The sequence below is a fragment of the Eptatretus burgeri genome, chromosome 11 (assembly GCF_056783735.1).
Source record: "Eptatretus burgeri isolate ZD-2024b chromosome 11, Ebu_testis_v1, whole genome shotgun sequence".
In the NCBI taxonomy this organism is placed as follows: Eukaryota; Metazoa; Chordata; class Myxini; order Myxiniformes; family Myxinidae; genus Eptatretus; species Eptatretus burgeri.
In genome coordinates, this window is record NC_140971.1 from 88330224 (window position 1) to 88343560 (window position 13337).

A 13337-nucleotide genomic window follows, 5' to 3' on the forward strand; every position below is an offset into this window, starting at 1 on the left:
ACCTGGGAGATTATTCCCAGGATTAAGATAATTCTCATAGCAGAGCTGGTGGGATAGCTTGGAGATATGCACACTCAGCTTTGAGCTGTTGAGCTGTCTTAGCCTTGGGTTCCAATCTTGGCCCGAACCACCTAAACACTGTGGTCCTGATGTAATACATGCAGGGTGATCCATCAATGTGAGCTCCGTCCATCACATCACAAGGATGTTCAGCAGGAGGATCCGTCTGCTAGCGTCAGTCATTCGTTGGTGAACATTAAAGATCTTATGATGTCTTTTGTGAAAAGTCGGCGAGTTATTGCCAGCACCTTGAACGAATTTCAAATGACTGCCTGTTGAATACCAGGTCTGAGCAGCCAGTTCCAGAAACACTTGGGGACAGTTCTAACCGTTCCGCCAAACTGAGCCCACAAGAAGATGGGAATAATTGTGGCCTTTAAAAAAGGAAGACAATAACGACACTCGGTGGAGCGCATACCTCCACCAGGCTGAATAGTTTACGCTTTGTATCCCACTGGTGGACCGAATCTGCATCGGAACATTAACCAACATCTCATCAGCTTGTTCTTGTCACCTACTCAACTCATACACCAAGTTTCGTCTGAATCCATCCATAACTTTTTGAGATATCGTGCCACATATATGTCATCTTTGGTCCTATCTTCTTAATGGTGAAGAATCGCTTCATAAAGTTATCATATCAGGTTTCAGATTTTCACCAAAATCCAATCAATCCGTCCTTGTAACACACGCAACCTGTCCATCAAGTTCCATTCGAATCCATACGTGATTTTTTTGAGATATCGTGTTAGATATAGTTTTTGGCTGGTCACTCAATAGTAAAGAATCACTTTAAAAATTCTGGAACCCTGATCTGGATCTTCACCAGAATCTAATCAATTCGTCCACCAAATTTCCTCCGAATCCATCAACAACACAACTTTTTTTCTGAATCCTTCCACGACTTCCAGATTTGGATTCAGATCTTCATCAAACTTGAATCAATTCTTCCTCGTGGTATTCCCAAACTGTCCACAAAGTTTCGTGTGAATCCATCTAAACTTTTTGTGAAATCATGTGATACATAGTTTTTAGTCCTATCTCTCAATGGTGAAGAATCAGGAAAAAATTAAATAATTCTCGTATCCACATCTGGATTTGGATCTTCACCAAAATAATTCTTCCTCGTAGCACTCCCAACCTGTCCACCAAGTTTCGTGTGAATCCATCCATAACCTTTTGAGATATTTTGCTGGATATCATTTTTGGTCCGATCTCTCAATGATGAAGAATCGCTTAAAAAATTCTCAAATCCGGATCCGGATTCGGATCTTCACCCAAATTTAGCGTTGCTGTCTTTGGCCGGTCACACACACACACCCAGAAAAATGCAGAACGATTGCTTGAAAACTGTGGCCAAATATCGTGTGACAAACAGATAGACAGACAAACGCTACAGACCAACAAATTTTGTGAATTATTTTTTCCTCCAAGCAACAGACAGACAGACTGGTAAAAACATCACCTTCGTCCACCGTGGGTGGCAGAGGTGATGACGCTCATAAAATAATAAACTTTCACTGTAAAATAATAATTAATAAAGTGATAAAAAAACGACAAAGGGAGTACGTGTCTGTACGTGGTGTACGTTCTCTTTCTGCTCCACGTCTCAGGACACACAAAGCCATATGGATCTGACCTTTTCATCGACCTTCATGGCAGAGTTTGTAATAATCAATTAGTTGTTACTCACATCATGTCATCAAGCAACTTCATGAACGAGGTGGTGTATATTTACTATAAGTTACATCGGGAAGACTTTGAAATAAGCAATGATTTAGTCATTCCTCAAAGCAATTCTTAAAGATCATCACTGATATGAAGTTTTATCTGAAATTGGTGTGTTTTTTTATGTCTATAATGTAAGGTACAATGTATAATGTATCAGATCATACATAATGTAATTATGTATAATGTAAAAAGGGGAAAGTTTACTCAAAGCTACTTCACGAAAACCATAACCCTAAAGTGTTGTTTGCATTTTCTCCATTGTACAGTGAGATCCCTCGGTTAGAGTACACATGTGGCTCACTAATTGGTCTATTACTGACCCTTTCATAAAGACTTTCTTTTGTTCTATTTGCTACAATGAGAAACAGTAACTTATAAAACAGTACCTTATAGACCCTTTATGTCTGATTCATCGGTGGTCCCAGTCAGATACCTATTTTGTTCCCATATTTTTGATTCCTGATGGTTGTCTTTCCAGTTATGCCACTGTATTTCGACCTGACAGTTCTGTCTTTAAATGAAGATATCCTCTCCCAATGCCAATGAAATGTGGAGTCAGGACCCCCTTCCTGCTTTAAGTCCTGCTTCTTCTTCGCGTGATGGATGGACAGACGGACGTGTCTCTTTTTAGTAATCGTGATACCCGTTCCCTCCTGGAGCAAAGAGAACGTGTCAATACCTGTTCCTTCTGCTCGGTATCAGTGGATAGAAACCACTTGCACTATTTTCTGTGTACAGGTGAAAATCGCAAGTCGTCTCCCTATTCTCTCATGGGGGGCAATGGGGGTGAGGGAGGGGGTGGGATTATTTGTGCGAATGACCTGACCTTGGGTACCTCGAGGACGTATGAAAAATTTCGTGGAGATTGGCCCGGCCATTTTCGATTCTATAATGATCAGACGTACCAAAAAATTGCCTTCTTTTAGGATGACGGTTTCATCAGCTTCAGCACTTTCCTTCATGAACAACTGAGCTGCACAGGCTCACCTTATATCATATTCCTTAAGATGTCTCTTTCAGGACCCCCTACCTACCTGTGCATTTTGTGAATTTTTCGTTTCTTCATCACTGCAGTTCCTTCTTACATGAACATAAATATGCATTAATGAAAAAAAAAAATGAAAAAAATATATGCAGGTGAGCGACCTGAGACAATGGGGGAAGCAAGGTAATTTTGCCTGCCGAAGGACATCAAAGCTGACACACCAGGAAAAATCACAGAACCGTCGTAGTATTGTGCAACACCACCAAGTCACCCGAAATTGATTCACGAATAGAAGTAGCTGATGGAATTTGATGGATTCTGTAACTTATACTGCCCAATTATTCCATTTTGTGCATGTCCGAGATACTACGTACGACACGACGTACGACGGCGCACAAAACGAGAGACTATGTGTCTCTCAGCTTCAAGTTACTGCCAATTGGAAGCACAACAGCACCTTGAAAGAAATGCAACTCATCAAGAAGAAACTTCCTCACTCTGCTTTCAGTATATCTTCAAGGTATTGTGACGCACTTGACGCCATTTATATGTTCATGTGCATCTAATTGCTGCTTATGGTATGTTTCATCCCTGGTAGGAAAATATAATTGGTTGACGAACTTTAAAAGACTATGAAATGAAAGGCATCTGAAGAAATGAAAAACTTTGTTTGTTTGTTGGTTGTCTTTGTTTTGCCAGTGTTCGAGTATACAGTATCGTACCTGTTTCAAGGTGCTTCTGACTCCTTTCGACGCAGTATGAATGGCTTGAGTCGTATTGAAAGGAACCCCTCTCTGGAAGTGTATTCCTGGCCTTCATAGCCGAAGATCGCCGTTCAGGTATGATGTGTGAACACCTGGGTATGTGGTTTTGTTGAGAAGGTAGGACATGCTGCTGTCTGCAGGTGCAGCAAGTAATGCATGTTACCTGGTGTTCAATGATGAACATTTCAATGGGGCATGGGAAAATGGACTAATGGGGGCAATCAATACCTTCTTGCTGTTTGGGTCAAAGGATAGGATATTGTGGATTTACAGGTGTGCAACAGTTTATGGGTGCTCACTTTTTCCAACAGAAAAATTTAAACTCAATTGTGAAGTGTGATGGTAAAACTTGAAAGAGGCTTCATTCTCCATCTTGTTTCGGCTGGTATGACGCCTCCAGGGGTTGGTGTTTGGGTTTTACTTGCCATTGAAAACACATATCCATGCCTCCAGCTGTAAAGGATAGAGAAGAGAACATCGAGAAACATGTGCCAGGCACTGTCTTTGTTCAGAGAAGAAGAGATATTCGAGCAATCAGTGGAAGAGATGGCGGACTGCAGTTCAGATTAACCTTCCTGATTAAACTGCCAGATGCTGCGGTGCCTTGGTGGGAACCTGAAAGCTTGCCAGAGTCGGACACTTTCAAGAGGTCACGATCTGAGGAACCAAGAGGCAACTGAGGAAGAGAAAGAAATGTTGAAAGTGAGGTTGGACATGATCAAGTCCAGCAGAAAATGGGAGCCATTAGGAGAACAATGGATTGAGGATCCAACACATTGAGTAAGGCCTAAAAGGACTTTGCTGCAATACCATGTATGAGGACTGATGCCGAGGAGCTGCAATTCTGGCGGTTAAAGTCGCTACATATTTGGACCATAAAGCTGAGGGTTAAATAAGGAGATACAGTTTGCTGATACACAGAGTCCTCACATTTGGGAGGGTAGAAGACTGCACACATACCGCACACAAAATTTTGTTGCTGAGACTGACACAGTACCAAAGATCTTCTTCATGGGTTTAGGGTGGGAAAGGGTGTTCCTGATGTCGACCGCAACATACCAGTAAGAGCATTGAGTCGATCCAAGTAATAAATTGAATAATCAGGGAGTAAGATGGACAAGTCTGGGGTATCCTATGAAAGAAAGTTTTCTGTTTAGACAGATTATATCTCTGAATGATGCAGTGACCTGTTGAGAATTAGCTTGTGGGACTGAAGTGTAGGCATCTGTATTATAGTGGATCAGGTGAAAAATATTTGGTGGTGTGAAGCTGGGTGAGAAAGGAAAGGGGGGAGAGAGGGGGTTGTGTAGGTAAAGAAGTGATGGGGTTGAAGGCAAGGGTGGGGGTGGGGGAGGGGAGTGTGGGATGGATGGAAGCATGGACAGTGATAAAAGCTGAAGTGGTAGGAGCAGACCTGAGGGGTTGAAAGTGTGCACGTTTATTACAACAAGGTGGATAACTTTTCTGACCACCAATATCAGCACTATAGACACACGCATCATGGCTGGGATGAAGAAGAGGGTAATCGAATGCTGGGAAGAAGGTTGCGCTACCTGTGTGGTGGATTGATGAGAATGGGTATATACTGCCCAGGTAGGAGGAGAGCAAAAACAGGAGTAAGGATCAGAGGAGGAGAAGAAATATAGAAAGATTGGCCATCATTCACTTGAGTAGGCAACACAACCAGAATTAACATGAATGAAAGAATGAAAAGGTGAATGAAAAAATTAACCTTTTTTGTATGGGGTGGGAATTGAGGGTGGAGACAGCCAATTGATAGAGAAGGAAGAAAACTGGAGAGAGGATAACACAGCAAAAAAAAAGAAAAAGAAAAAGAAAGAGATAGGAAGATAGCTAAAGAAGGTCTTGGAATCAGGAGAACGATTGTAAAAAGTAGTGTTAGGAGGGAGGGGGTGGGGATGGCAAGTACAGTCGTTTCATCTTTACAAGACGGAGTAAGAGAAGGAATTTGAGGGAGGGAAGTGGAAAAAGAGCAGAGATGGAGAAGGATAAGAGCAAGAGTGGGCAGAAGAAAATGGACAAACAAGGCAACTGGACCACATCAAAGTGATCCAAAAGCAACGACGTGACTACGTTAATGACTTGGATGTGCGGCATTAGACACGAGCATCTTCAGTTGATGGAATGAACATTAACAACAGGTGGTGCAATTAATCCAATCAAAGGAACTTAGCTTGTTGTGGAACAAAGTAAGCACAATACACATGTTTTGAACCAGGCCCAGGAAGGCCAACATTTTGACAATTAAGAAAATGGCAAAGCCTAAACTGTAATGAATGAAAACACCATCAGCAACTTGAACTCTGGGTGGAAAATGAGCAGCAATGGCGCACAGTATGGATCATCGACACATCATGGGAAACCACAAATGTGCAACAGTCGCACAATTCATGGCATTCTCATGTAACATTTGGCCAATGACTGTAAAAAAGAAAAAAAAGTCTCAAGGTGGCCTGTTGTCAAACCTTTTCACATGGTACGAGGCATCACGACTCACCTTGATTGTTTATACCTCTGTACTACTACTGGGAGGCGCAGGTCGACGTCGTGATGCAACTCAACTCATCCTGAAGCAGGTCGAGTCGAAAAACAATCTTGTCATGGTGCTTCCAGTGATGCTACATCCTGAGAACACGTGACACGATGAGAATGGATTTATAAGAAAGACCGTCGTGAATCAGTCATTCGTACTTGGAGGTCTAAAAAAAAATCCCACAGTTAAGTTGAGTGGTGACAAGGTCACGTCGTGTGAAATAGTTGACACAAGGCCATTCTCCAGGACACTGGGATTAACTAAATCATAGAAACAGTTAAAGTAAAGATTGATACATGCATACACCAACAAAAACTTCTCATGAAATCCAAACAGATTCTAACAATATTCCCATCAGAGCTCATGTGAAATGGAATGAGATATATATATATATATATATATATATATATATATATATATATATATATATATATATATATATATATATATATATATATATATATATATATATATATATATATATATATATATATGAAAACAGAAAATGAACACAGCCATCCACCTGGATGTCGTGGTCAGAAATTAAGAGAATAAAGGAGTAAAGATATTGAGCTTTTCATGTTAAACCACGTCAGCATGTAGTGAGCCAAATAATGTACAAAGGTATCTAATATAAAAAACTCGATCATTCAAACCACTGACTCATCATCCATCCCCCAGGACCATACTCTGTGCAGAGCGTTGGTGCGACCAAAGCACTCTCCTTGGCTATTGGACACAATCCTTGTACGGGTCACCACTCCGACACGAGTCGCCAGCAAGCTGGTACTCATTTTGCCGACCTCAGAAGGATGACAGGCAGAGTCAACCCCACCTGGTATTAATTCAACAGCAGAGTGGGATTTTATCTCAGGATCCTAGGATCCCAAGCCCACCACCCTAACCATGAAGCCAACACCGGGCATAACTGATTCACTCACTGACTGACTGACTGATATTAAAGATCGGTACTTTCTGGGCGACGTAGAAAGCTGAAATTTTGTGTGCCGATGGACATCGAAGCCGATACACCAGGACCAATCACAGAATCGTCGGACAACATCCATAAATGAAAATATACATTAATGAAAAAAAATTAATGAAAAAATATATGCAGGTGAGCAACCCGAGACAATGGGGGAAGCAAGGTAATTTTGCCTGCCAAAGGACATCGAAGCTGACACACCAGGAAAAATCACAGAACCGTCGGAAAGCATCCGAAAATGAAAATATAAATAAATAAATGAAAATAAGTAAATTAAAAATCAAATGCAGGTTTGTGACACGAAACAATGGGGTGGCATGGTTTGTTGTTGCTTACAATGTGTAAGCATACCCCATGAGTAAAGGATGAAATCAAAGGGGTATGGAAATTTATGGAGGGAAGTTTTATCCCAGTAAAAATGAGTGCTTAAGGATTGATAAAAAATAAATCCGTGGAATGAATTAAGATCACACCAAAGAGTGTGATGAGAAATTAATTGCAGGTGGAAGGCAGTTGTGATTCTCTAATGGACTTAAAAAGATCACTTCCCCATCAAACTTTTTTTGAAGGACAGGTGGTAAAAACAATGAATTTGAGTTCCATCCAACCTCCCTTCAGGACACTCAGGGGAAGGAGATGAGACCGAACAAAGTGAGGGTGGTGAGGAATTGTGAACGTTGCAGCATCATAGACTTGAGTTGTTTGGCCATTGAGGATCTCATGAGGTTTGCATAAGGTTCAACGTTGTGATTCTGCAGAAAGGTTACTGCATCTTAGATTAATTAGAAGAATTTTCCTCAAAGCAGCACATTCAGACAATGTTTGCTCTCTGTATCTGTCTGTCTTTCTCTCTCTCTGTCTGTGTGTCTGTCTTTCTCTCTCTCTCTCTCTCTCTCTCTCTCTCTCTCTCTCTCTCTCTCTCTCTCTCTCTCTCTCTCTCTCTCTGTCTCTGTCTCTGTCTGTCTCTCTCTCTCTCTCTCTCTCTCTGTCTCTGTCTCTGTCTGTCTCTCTCTCTCTCTCTCTCTCTCTCTCTCTCTCTCTCTCTCTCTCTCTCTCTCTCTCTCTCTCTCTGACATCTATATATCAAAGCAGCTGCGTTTCTCCATCTGTTTTCTCTCTTTCCACCCATTGTTTGGACAACTGGCCTGATTCCATCGACAATTGGAGCTCAAAAAAACCAAATCGCATGTCTGCCATTTTGGTCGCCACTTTTGAGGCTTCGGACGTGAGGCTTCATGGCTCTGGTGTACATTGGAAGACTGAACAACGCATTTTCTATCATGAAATAAAGGTACATTTTGATCACAACCCATGCAGAGGAAATAGGGTAATCCATGTTTTGTTCAGAAGTGATCAAGACAGTGGTCTACTACACACTGCCGAAAAAAACTTTAGTACTTATTCAAAACTTTTGTGAAAAATATTGGTAGGAATTGGCAAAACACCAAAAAGCAGGTTGGTAGGAATCGAAAACAGGTTTCATTTTTAAAATTTATTTTCACCAAACCTGGTAAAAACGCAGTTTGAGCAATTTAATTGTCAGTGACACAAAATGAATCACAACACTGAGATAGTCATTTTGTGGCGGCATTATTTTGCCTTTTGGTTTCATAATATGTGAATTCGCTTTGGCTTTGGTGTCACAGGGTTTCCCGACAGGGGTTTTGAGAGTTTTTGCCATTGTGATTGAATAAAATAATTGATTTGGAATCCGAACGTCTCCGATGTCTTTTATTCCATGCTAAAATTTATTGACGAATCATGATCAGGAGGTTCTAGGTAAGAAAATTTCAAACTCAGTGATTGTGGTGACACAATATTAAGTGTGTACTGTGCAATGATTGATGTAAAGATGCACTTTTGCTTTTATGAGTGGGAGAGGGGAGGGTGGTAGGAGAAGCCAAAGAATTGGGGTTTGGAGGAGGGAAGGGGGGGGGGGAGAGAAGAGATGGGATAGAGTTGGGAGGGGGAGGTTGAGACTTTGGGTGGGGGGGTTGTTGAGAAGTTGTGGTGGGGGTGGGGGGATTGGGAGCGGGTTTGAAGGCTTGGAGCCATGAGAAGGTTTGGAGGGGAGATTGAGGACTTGGAGTTTGGGATGGGGGTTGATGACTTGGGGTTCGTGAGTGGGGGGAGGGAGGAACTTGAGAACTTGAAGTCACATTTTGCATTCTGCGTATGTTCTGCATGTCTCTGCTTGTTATTCTTGAATTACAAAGAATACAATCAAAAAGAATTGTGAGGACAAAGCAACAAATTTAAACCAGTCATTGATTGGACACCCTCCATCATACAAAATCTTTCCTTGGCACCCCTGAACTTTATTCTACCTCCAAGGCCTTCATCCACAGCTTGATGGAGGAGTACTCCTCTTCCCTTTGGGCTGGCACCCCTGCCTCACACCTTGCTCAGCTTGACAACATGGAATCCAAGGCTTTTAATATCATTTTTTAACAATCCTCTTGAGGAAGTTCAGTCACCTAAACTCCTGTGTCCCACTATTGGCCACAATCTTTCTTGAGCAAACCACATTTCAAAGGTTACCTCCAAAGCCAGTCACTGACTGGGCATCCTGTGTTGTACAAAATCCTTCCTGGACACACCTGAACTCCTGTCCACCTCCAAAGCCTTCATCCTCAACTTGACCACCCTCCACCTTTTCCCGCTGGGCTGGCTCCCCTGCCTCACACCTTGCTCAGGTTGACGCCGTGGAAACCAAGGCCTTAAAAATCATTGGAATCTCCCAGGATGAAGCTGAGCATATGGTACCACTTTCATATCACAGACAGGTCGGTGGTCTCTATCTTCTAGCACCTCCTTTCTGCTACTTCACCCTCCACTCTTTCCACACTATGCACCCCCCCTCCCCATCCTTCCATATAGCAGGGTGCACACGTTGCATAATCTACTGCCTTCTGGTGAAACTCCCAAAATCCAGAATCACTGCAGCTCACCTCCACTCATTCGTTCCTCTTTTTTGTCCTCCCTGTGGAACCAACTTGCACATTATCTTCAATCTCTCATCCTTCCTCACGTCCCTTATTTCTCCAAGTCTCCCTCTATTTTGTCCCTCAACCCTGCCGTTAGTGCCCCCATTTCTCTCTACTGTTCCTTTTGTTCTGCTATGTTTAGTGTTCTAGCTCCTCCACGAGCTTCGACACTGCAAACAAAATCTAAAAACTGATCAATATCCTGGTGGGGAAGAAACACTCTGTTCTGATGAATCTCTGTCATTTGACATGAGCAGAAGTCTTTTACTGTCACAAGTGGTTCCATGATGTGCAACTTGTGTGCAGCAGATGTAGTGTGTTGATGTTTATTTGTCGTCGACACATGTAGAACATCTAATATATGCAGTGGTCAAAGCAGAATGTCATGTAAATTAATCATTGAATGCACATACAAACAAGAATGGAGCACAAAGCCCAAGAACGCAATGTAATTCAGGGAACAATAGGTATTTTCTCCCGTAAATTACCAAACCACAAAATCTCCTTGTTCTGCCTCCGTTGCTTAGAGCACCCGTTTGATCAAACCTGCCATTGTGTTTGTGCCAACATCTTTGGCGTCGCTCCCAATACTCTGGGTTTGCAAGGTCCTCAAGCCTTTAAGCCATCCCAAGCAATTGTCCAAACACGAAGCAGCACCGTGCGCCGAGTACGGTGACCATGGGGATTTGAAGGCCCGTTCGATGGAGGCCCACTCCAGGATCTCGGTGCCAGAAGTGTGGACGAAGGCTGTAGCAGGCACGTGTCCTGGCAGAAGGCCGTGGATGCTGCATGCAGCTTGGCCCATCGCCACCTCTTTCGAGAAACAATGGCCAGAAGCCTGCGGACAGCTTTCCTTCAGCTCCCAGATGTGCCTCCCGCAGGCTCCAGGGCCAGGATCAGGACAAAGCACTAGCGACAAGCCTGGCGTGGCTGAGTTAATGAAACATCTCTCTGGCAGCGATGCACGAGCAATGCCTTTCACTACAAGGGGCAACACAATGCAATGATGTTTTATTTTATTTATTTGGCAGTTGCCTTCATTCCACAAAGAAAATTCCCTTCCTTCTTTATTTGTTTATTTATTTGTAAACCAGCAATGGCTGATGAGGCGGGTGACCCCAATCCCTCGCCATCGCTTGTAGTGATGTAAATGCAGCTGTCGCTAGGTGAAATCCGTTTGTGTAATAAAAAAATTTCCGGCTTACCGAGTATTCTTCGGATGAATTGGAACTATTTGGCGAGATCGCCTGCTGCGCGACATTGCCGAACAGCTGAGAATATGATCATGAGATCACTTTTCTCGCCGCATTTCCGTGGGAAAATGAATTCCAGAGAATCGAGCTGGCAATCTTGTGTAAAACTGGCAGAAATCCGCAGTGTAGTTTACTTTGGGACACACGGCCAAACGATGCGAAATCTGCTCCGCACATTAAGAAAGCTGAAAAACCATCCGATGTGTGCGCCTTTCCAAGTAATCATTTGAAAATTCTAGGTCATGGAACGATCTGCATGTGTTTTGGACGTTTCTACAGGACATCCCCAAGGACTTATTACTCCAATTGTCCCCTATAACCACGATGTTTACCCGAAATAATTCGTGACGAGAGGAAAAGAACAAAACTGGACCTTATTTTTTGGGAGCTTCCACAATATTTACCCCCACTACGGAAGGTGAAGGAGGTTATGTTTTCACCCCTGTCTGTCTGTTTATTTGTTTGTTACTCGCGAAGTCCAAGATTTTTCAAGTATATTGTTCAGTCAATTTTGTTATTCTGTCTGTCTGTCTGTCTGTTTGTCACCTGCAGGTCACAATTTTAAACCGATCTTCACGAAACTTCACCGCATGGTAGAGTTCATCAGAAGGAAGAAGCCTGTTGTTTTTGAGGTCAAAAGGTCAACATCGGTCAAAGGTCAACAACTTAGGTGAGATTTCTAAAATCCTCAATTTTCGTCCGATTCACTTGAAATTTGAAGAGGATTTATATTTCAGGTCACTGAATTCAACCGGTCAATTATTTTTGAGGTCAACATGGACCGAGTTTCTAAAATTATCAATTTTCATCCGATTGACTTGAAATTTGAAGAGTTGTATATTTGGTCATTTAATTCAACCAGTCAATTATTTTTGAGGTGAAATTTGATTTATGGATTTTGCAAATATCATGCCCTGCATGATGTTGTCTTCTTGTCTGTCTGTTTGTTTGTGTGCAGGATATCTCAAAGATTTGTGGACAGATTCGGATGAAATTTTATGGACACGTTGGGTGTCGGATAAGGACGAAGTCGTTAGATTTTGGTGATGATCCAGATCCGGCTCATAATTTTTTAAGTGATGCTTCACCATTGAGAGATAGGGCTAAACTGATAAATAGAACGATATCTCAAAAAGTTGTGCACGGATTCGGACGAAACTTGGTCGACAAGTTAGGTGTGTGATAAGGACAAACTGATTCAATTTTGGTGAAGATCCGAATCCGGATCCAGATACGATAAAACAAAAAATTTAAGTCATTCTTCACCATTGAGGGATACAAAGGTGGGGCAAAAAACGATATGTAGCACGATATCATAAAAAGTTGAAGACGGATTATGACAAAACTTAGTGCCTGGATGAGTTGGGTCGGTGACAAGAACAAGTCCATTAGATTTTGGTGTGTGACAAGAATAACTGCAGATCCGGTCTATCAATGGGATACAAAACTTAAACTGCTCAGCTTGGTAGAGGTATGTGCTCTACCAACTGTCGTTCTAGTTGTTATAAAATTGGCCAAATATATAATGTTAGCTGTGACAGTGGTTATGTATACTCTCTCTCCCCAATCTCTCCACCTCCCACCCCCACCACATCCATTTTCCCCTCTTCCCTTCGTCCTAACAAACCTGGCTACCAACATACGCTTTGTTTCACCTCTGACATTTCAGAGCACCTGCTTCACACTGCTGCTGTGTCCATTACCTCTTTCAGTAGACTGTATCAGTGATTGCTTGTGACCAAATATTTATTCCAGAGTGTGTGCAGCAATTTTGTCTTCTTGTCTCAAAGCTGAATTCATCTGAACTCTGAATTATATCTCCTCTTCATTGAACCTGTCAAAATTTTGCTGCTAAAATCTGTTCTTTGCTCAAAAAATTATTTTAAAAAACTAATTATTTTCCCCCATTTCTGTGTGGCATGATGAATCTTCATCATGTTCTAATCTTCATCGCCTAATCTTCATGAAGGCCACCAATAGATATTTAACATCCACCAAACAATGCGAGCAGATGGGAC

The 13337-nt window shown here is 42.2% G+C and overlaps 1 protein-coding gene and 1 long non-coding RNA gene across 9 annotated transcripts in view; one reads left to right on the forward strand and one right to left on the reverse strand.

The window, feature by feature from the left end:
- Positions 1-8018, forward strand: part of LOC147017577 (uncharacterized) — an 8261-nt gene extending 243 nt beyond the window's left edge. Inside the window, exons 1-3 of the long non-coding RNA XR_015049556.1 lie at positions 1-3296; positions 3476-3615; positions 6776-8018. The exon at positions 1-3296 is cut by the window's left edge and continues 243 nt beyond it. This is a non-coding gene — a long non-coding RNA (uncharacterized LOC147017577). The remainder of the gene's footprint in view (positions 3297-3475; positions 3616-6775) is intronic.
- The window catches only part of LOC147017576 (uncharacterized), a 182200-nt gene that overhangs the window by 30913 nt on the left and 137950 nt on the right, over positions 1-13337 (reverse strand). For 3 of the 8 annotated variants that reach the window (XR_015049555.1, XR_015049554.1, XR_015049553.1), the window contains exons 6-7: positions 3840-6186; positions 3499-3674 (exon numbers count right to left, since the gene is read on the reverse strand). Coding sequence is in view for 2 of the 8 variants with exons in the window: in XM_085847297.1 (XP_085703423.1) it covers positions 6119-6186 (68 nt within the window). In the remaining 6 variants the exon portion in view is untranslated. Of the gene's footprint in view, positions 1-3498; positions 3675-3839; positions 6187-8101; positions 11048-13337 lie in introns of those variants that run through there. The other 5 variants (XR_015049552.1, XM_085847296.1, XM_085847289.1 and 2 more) reach the window with 3 other exon arrangements.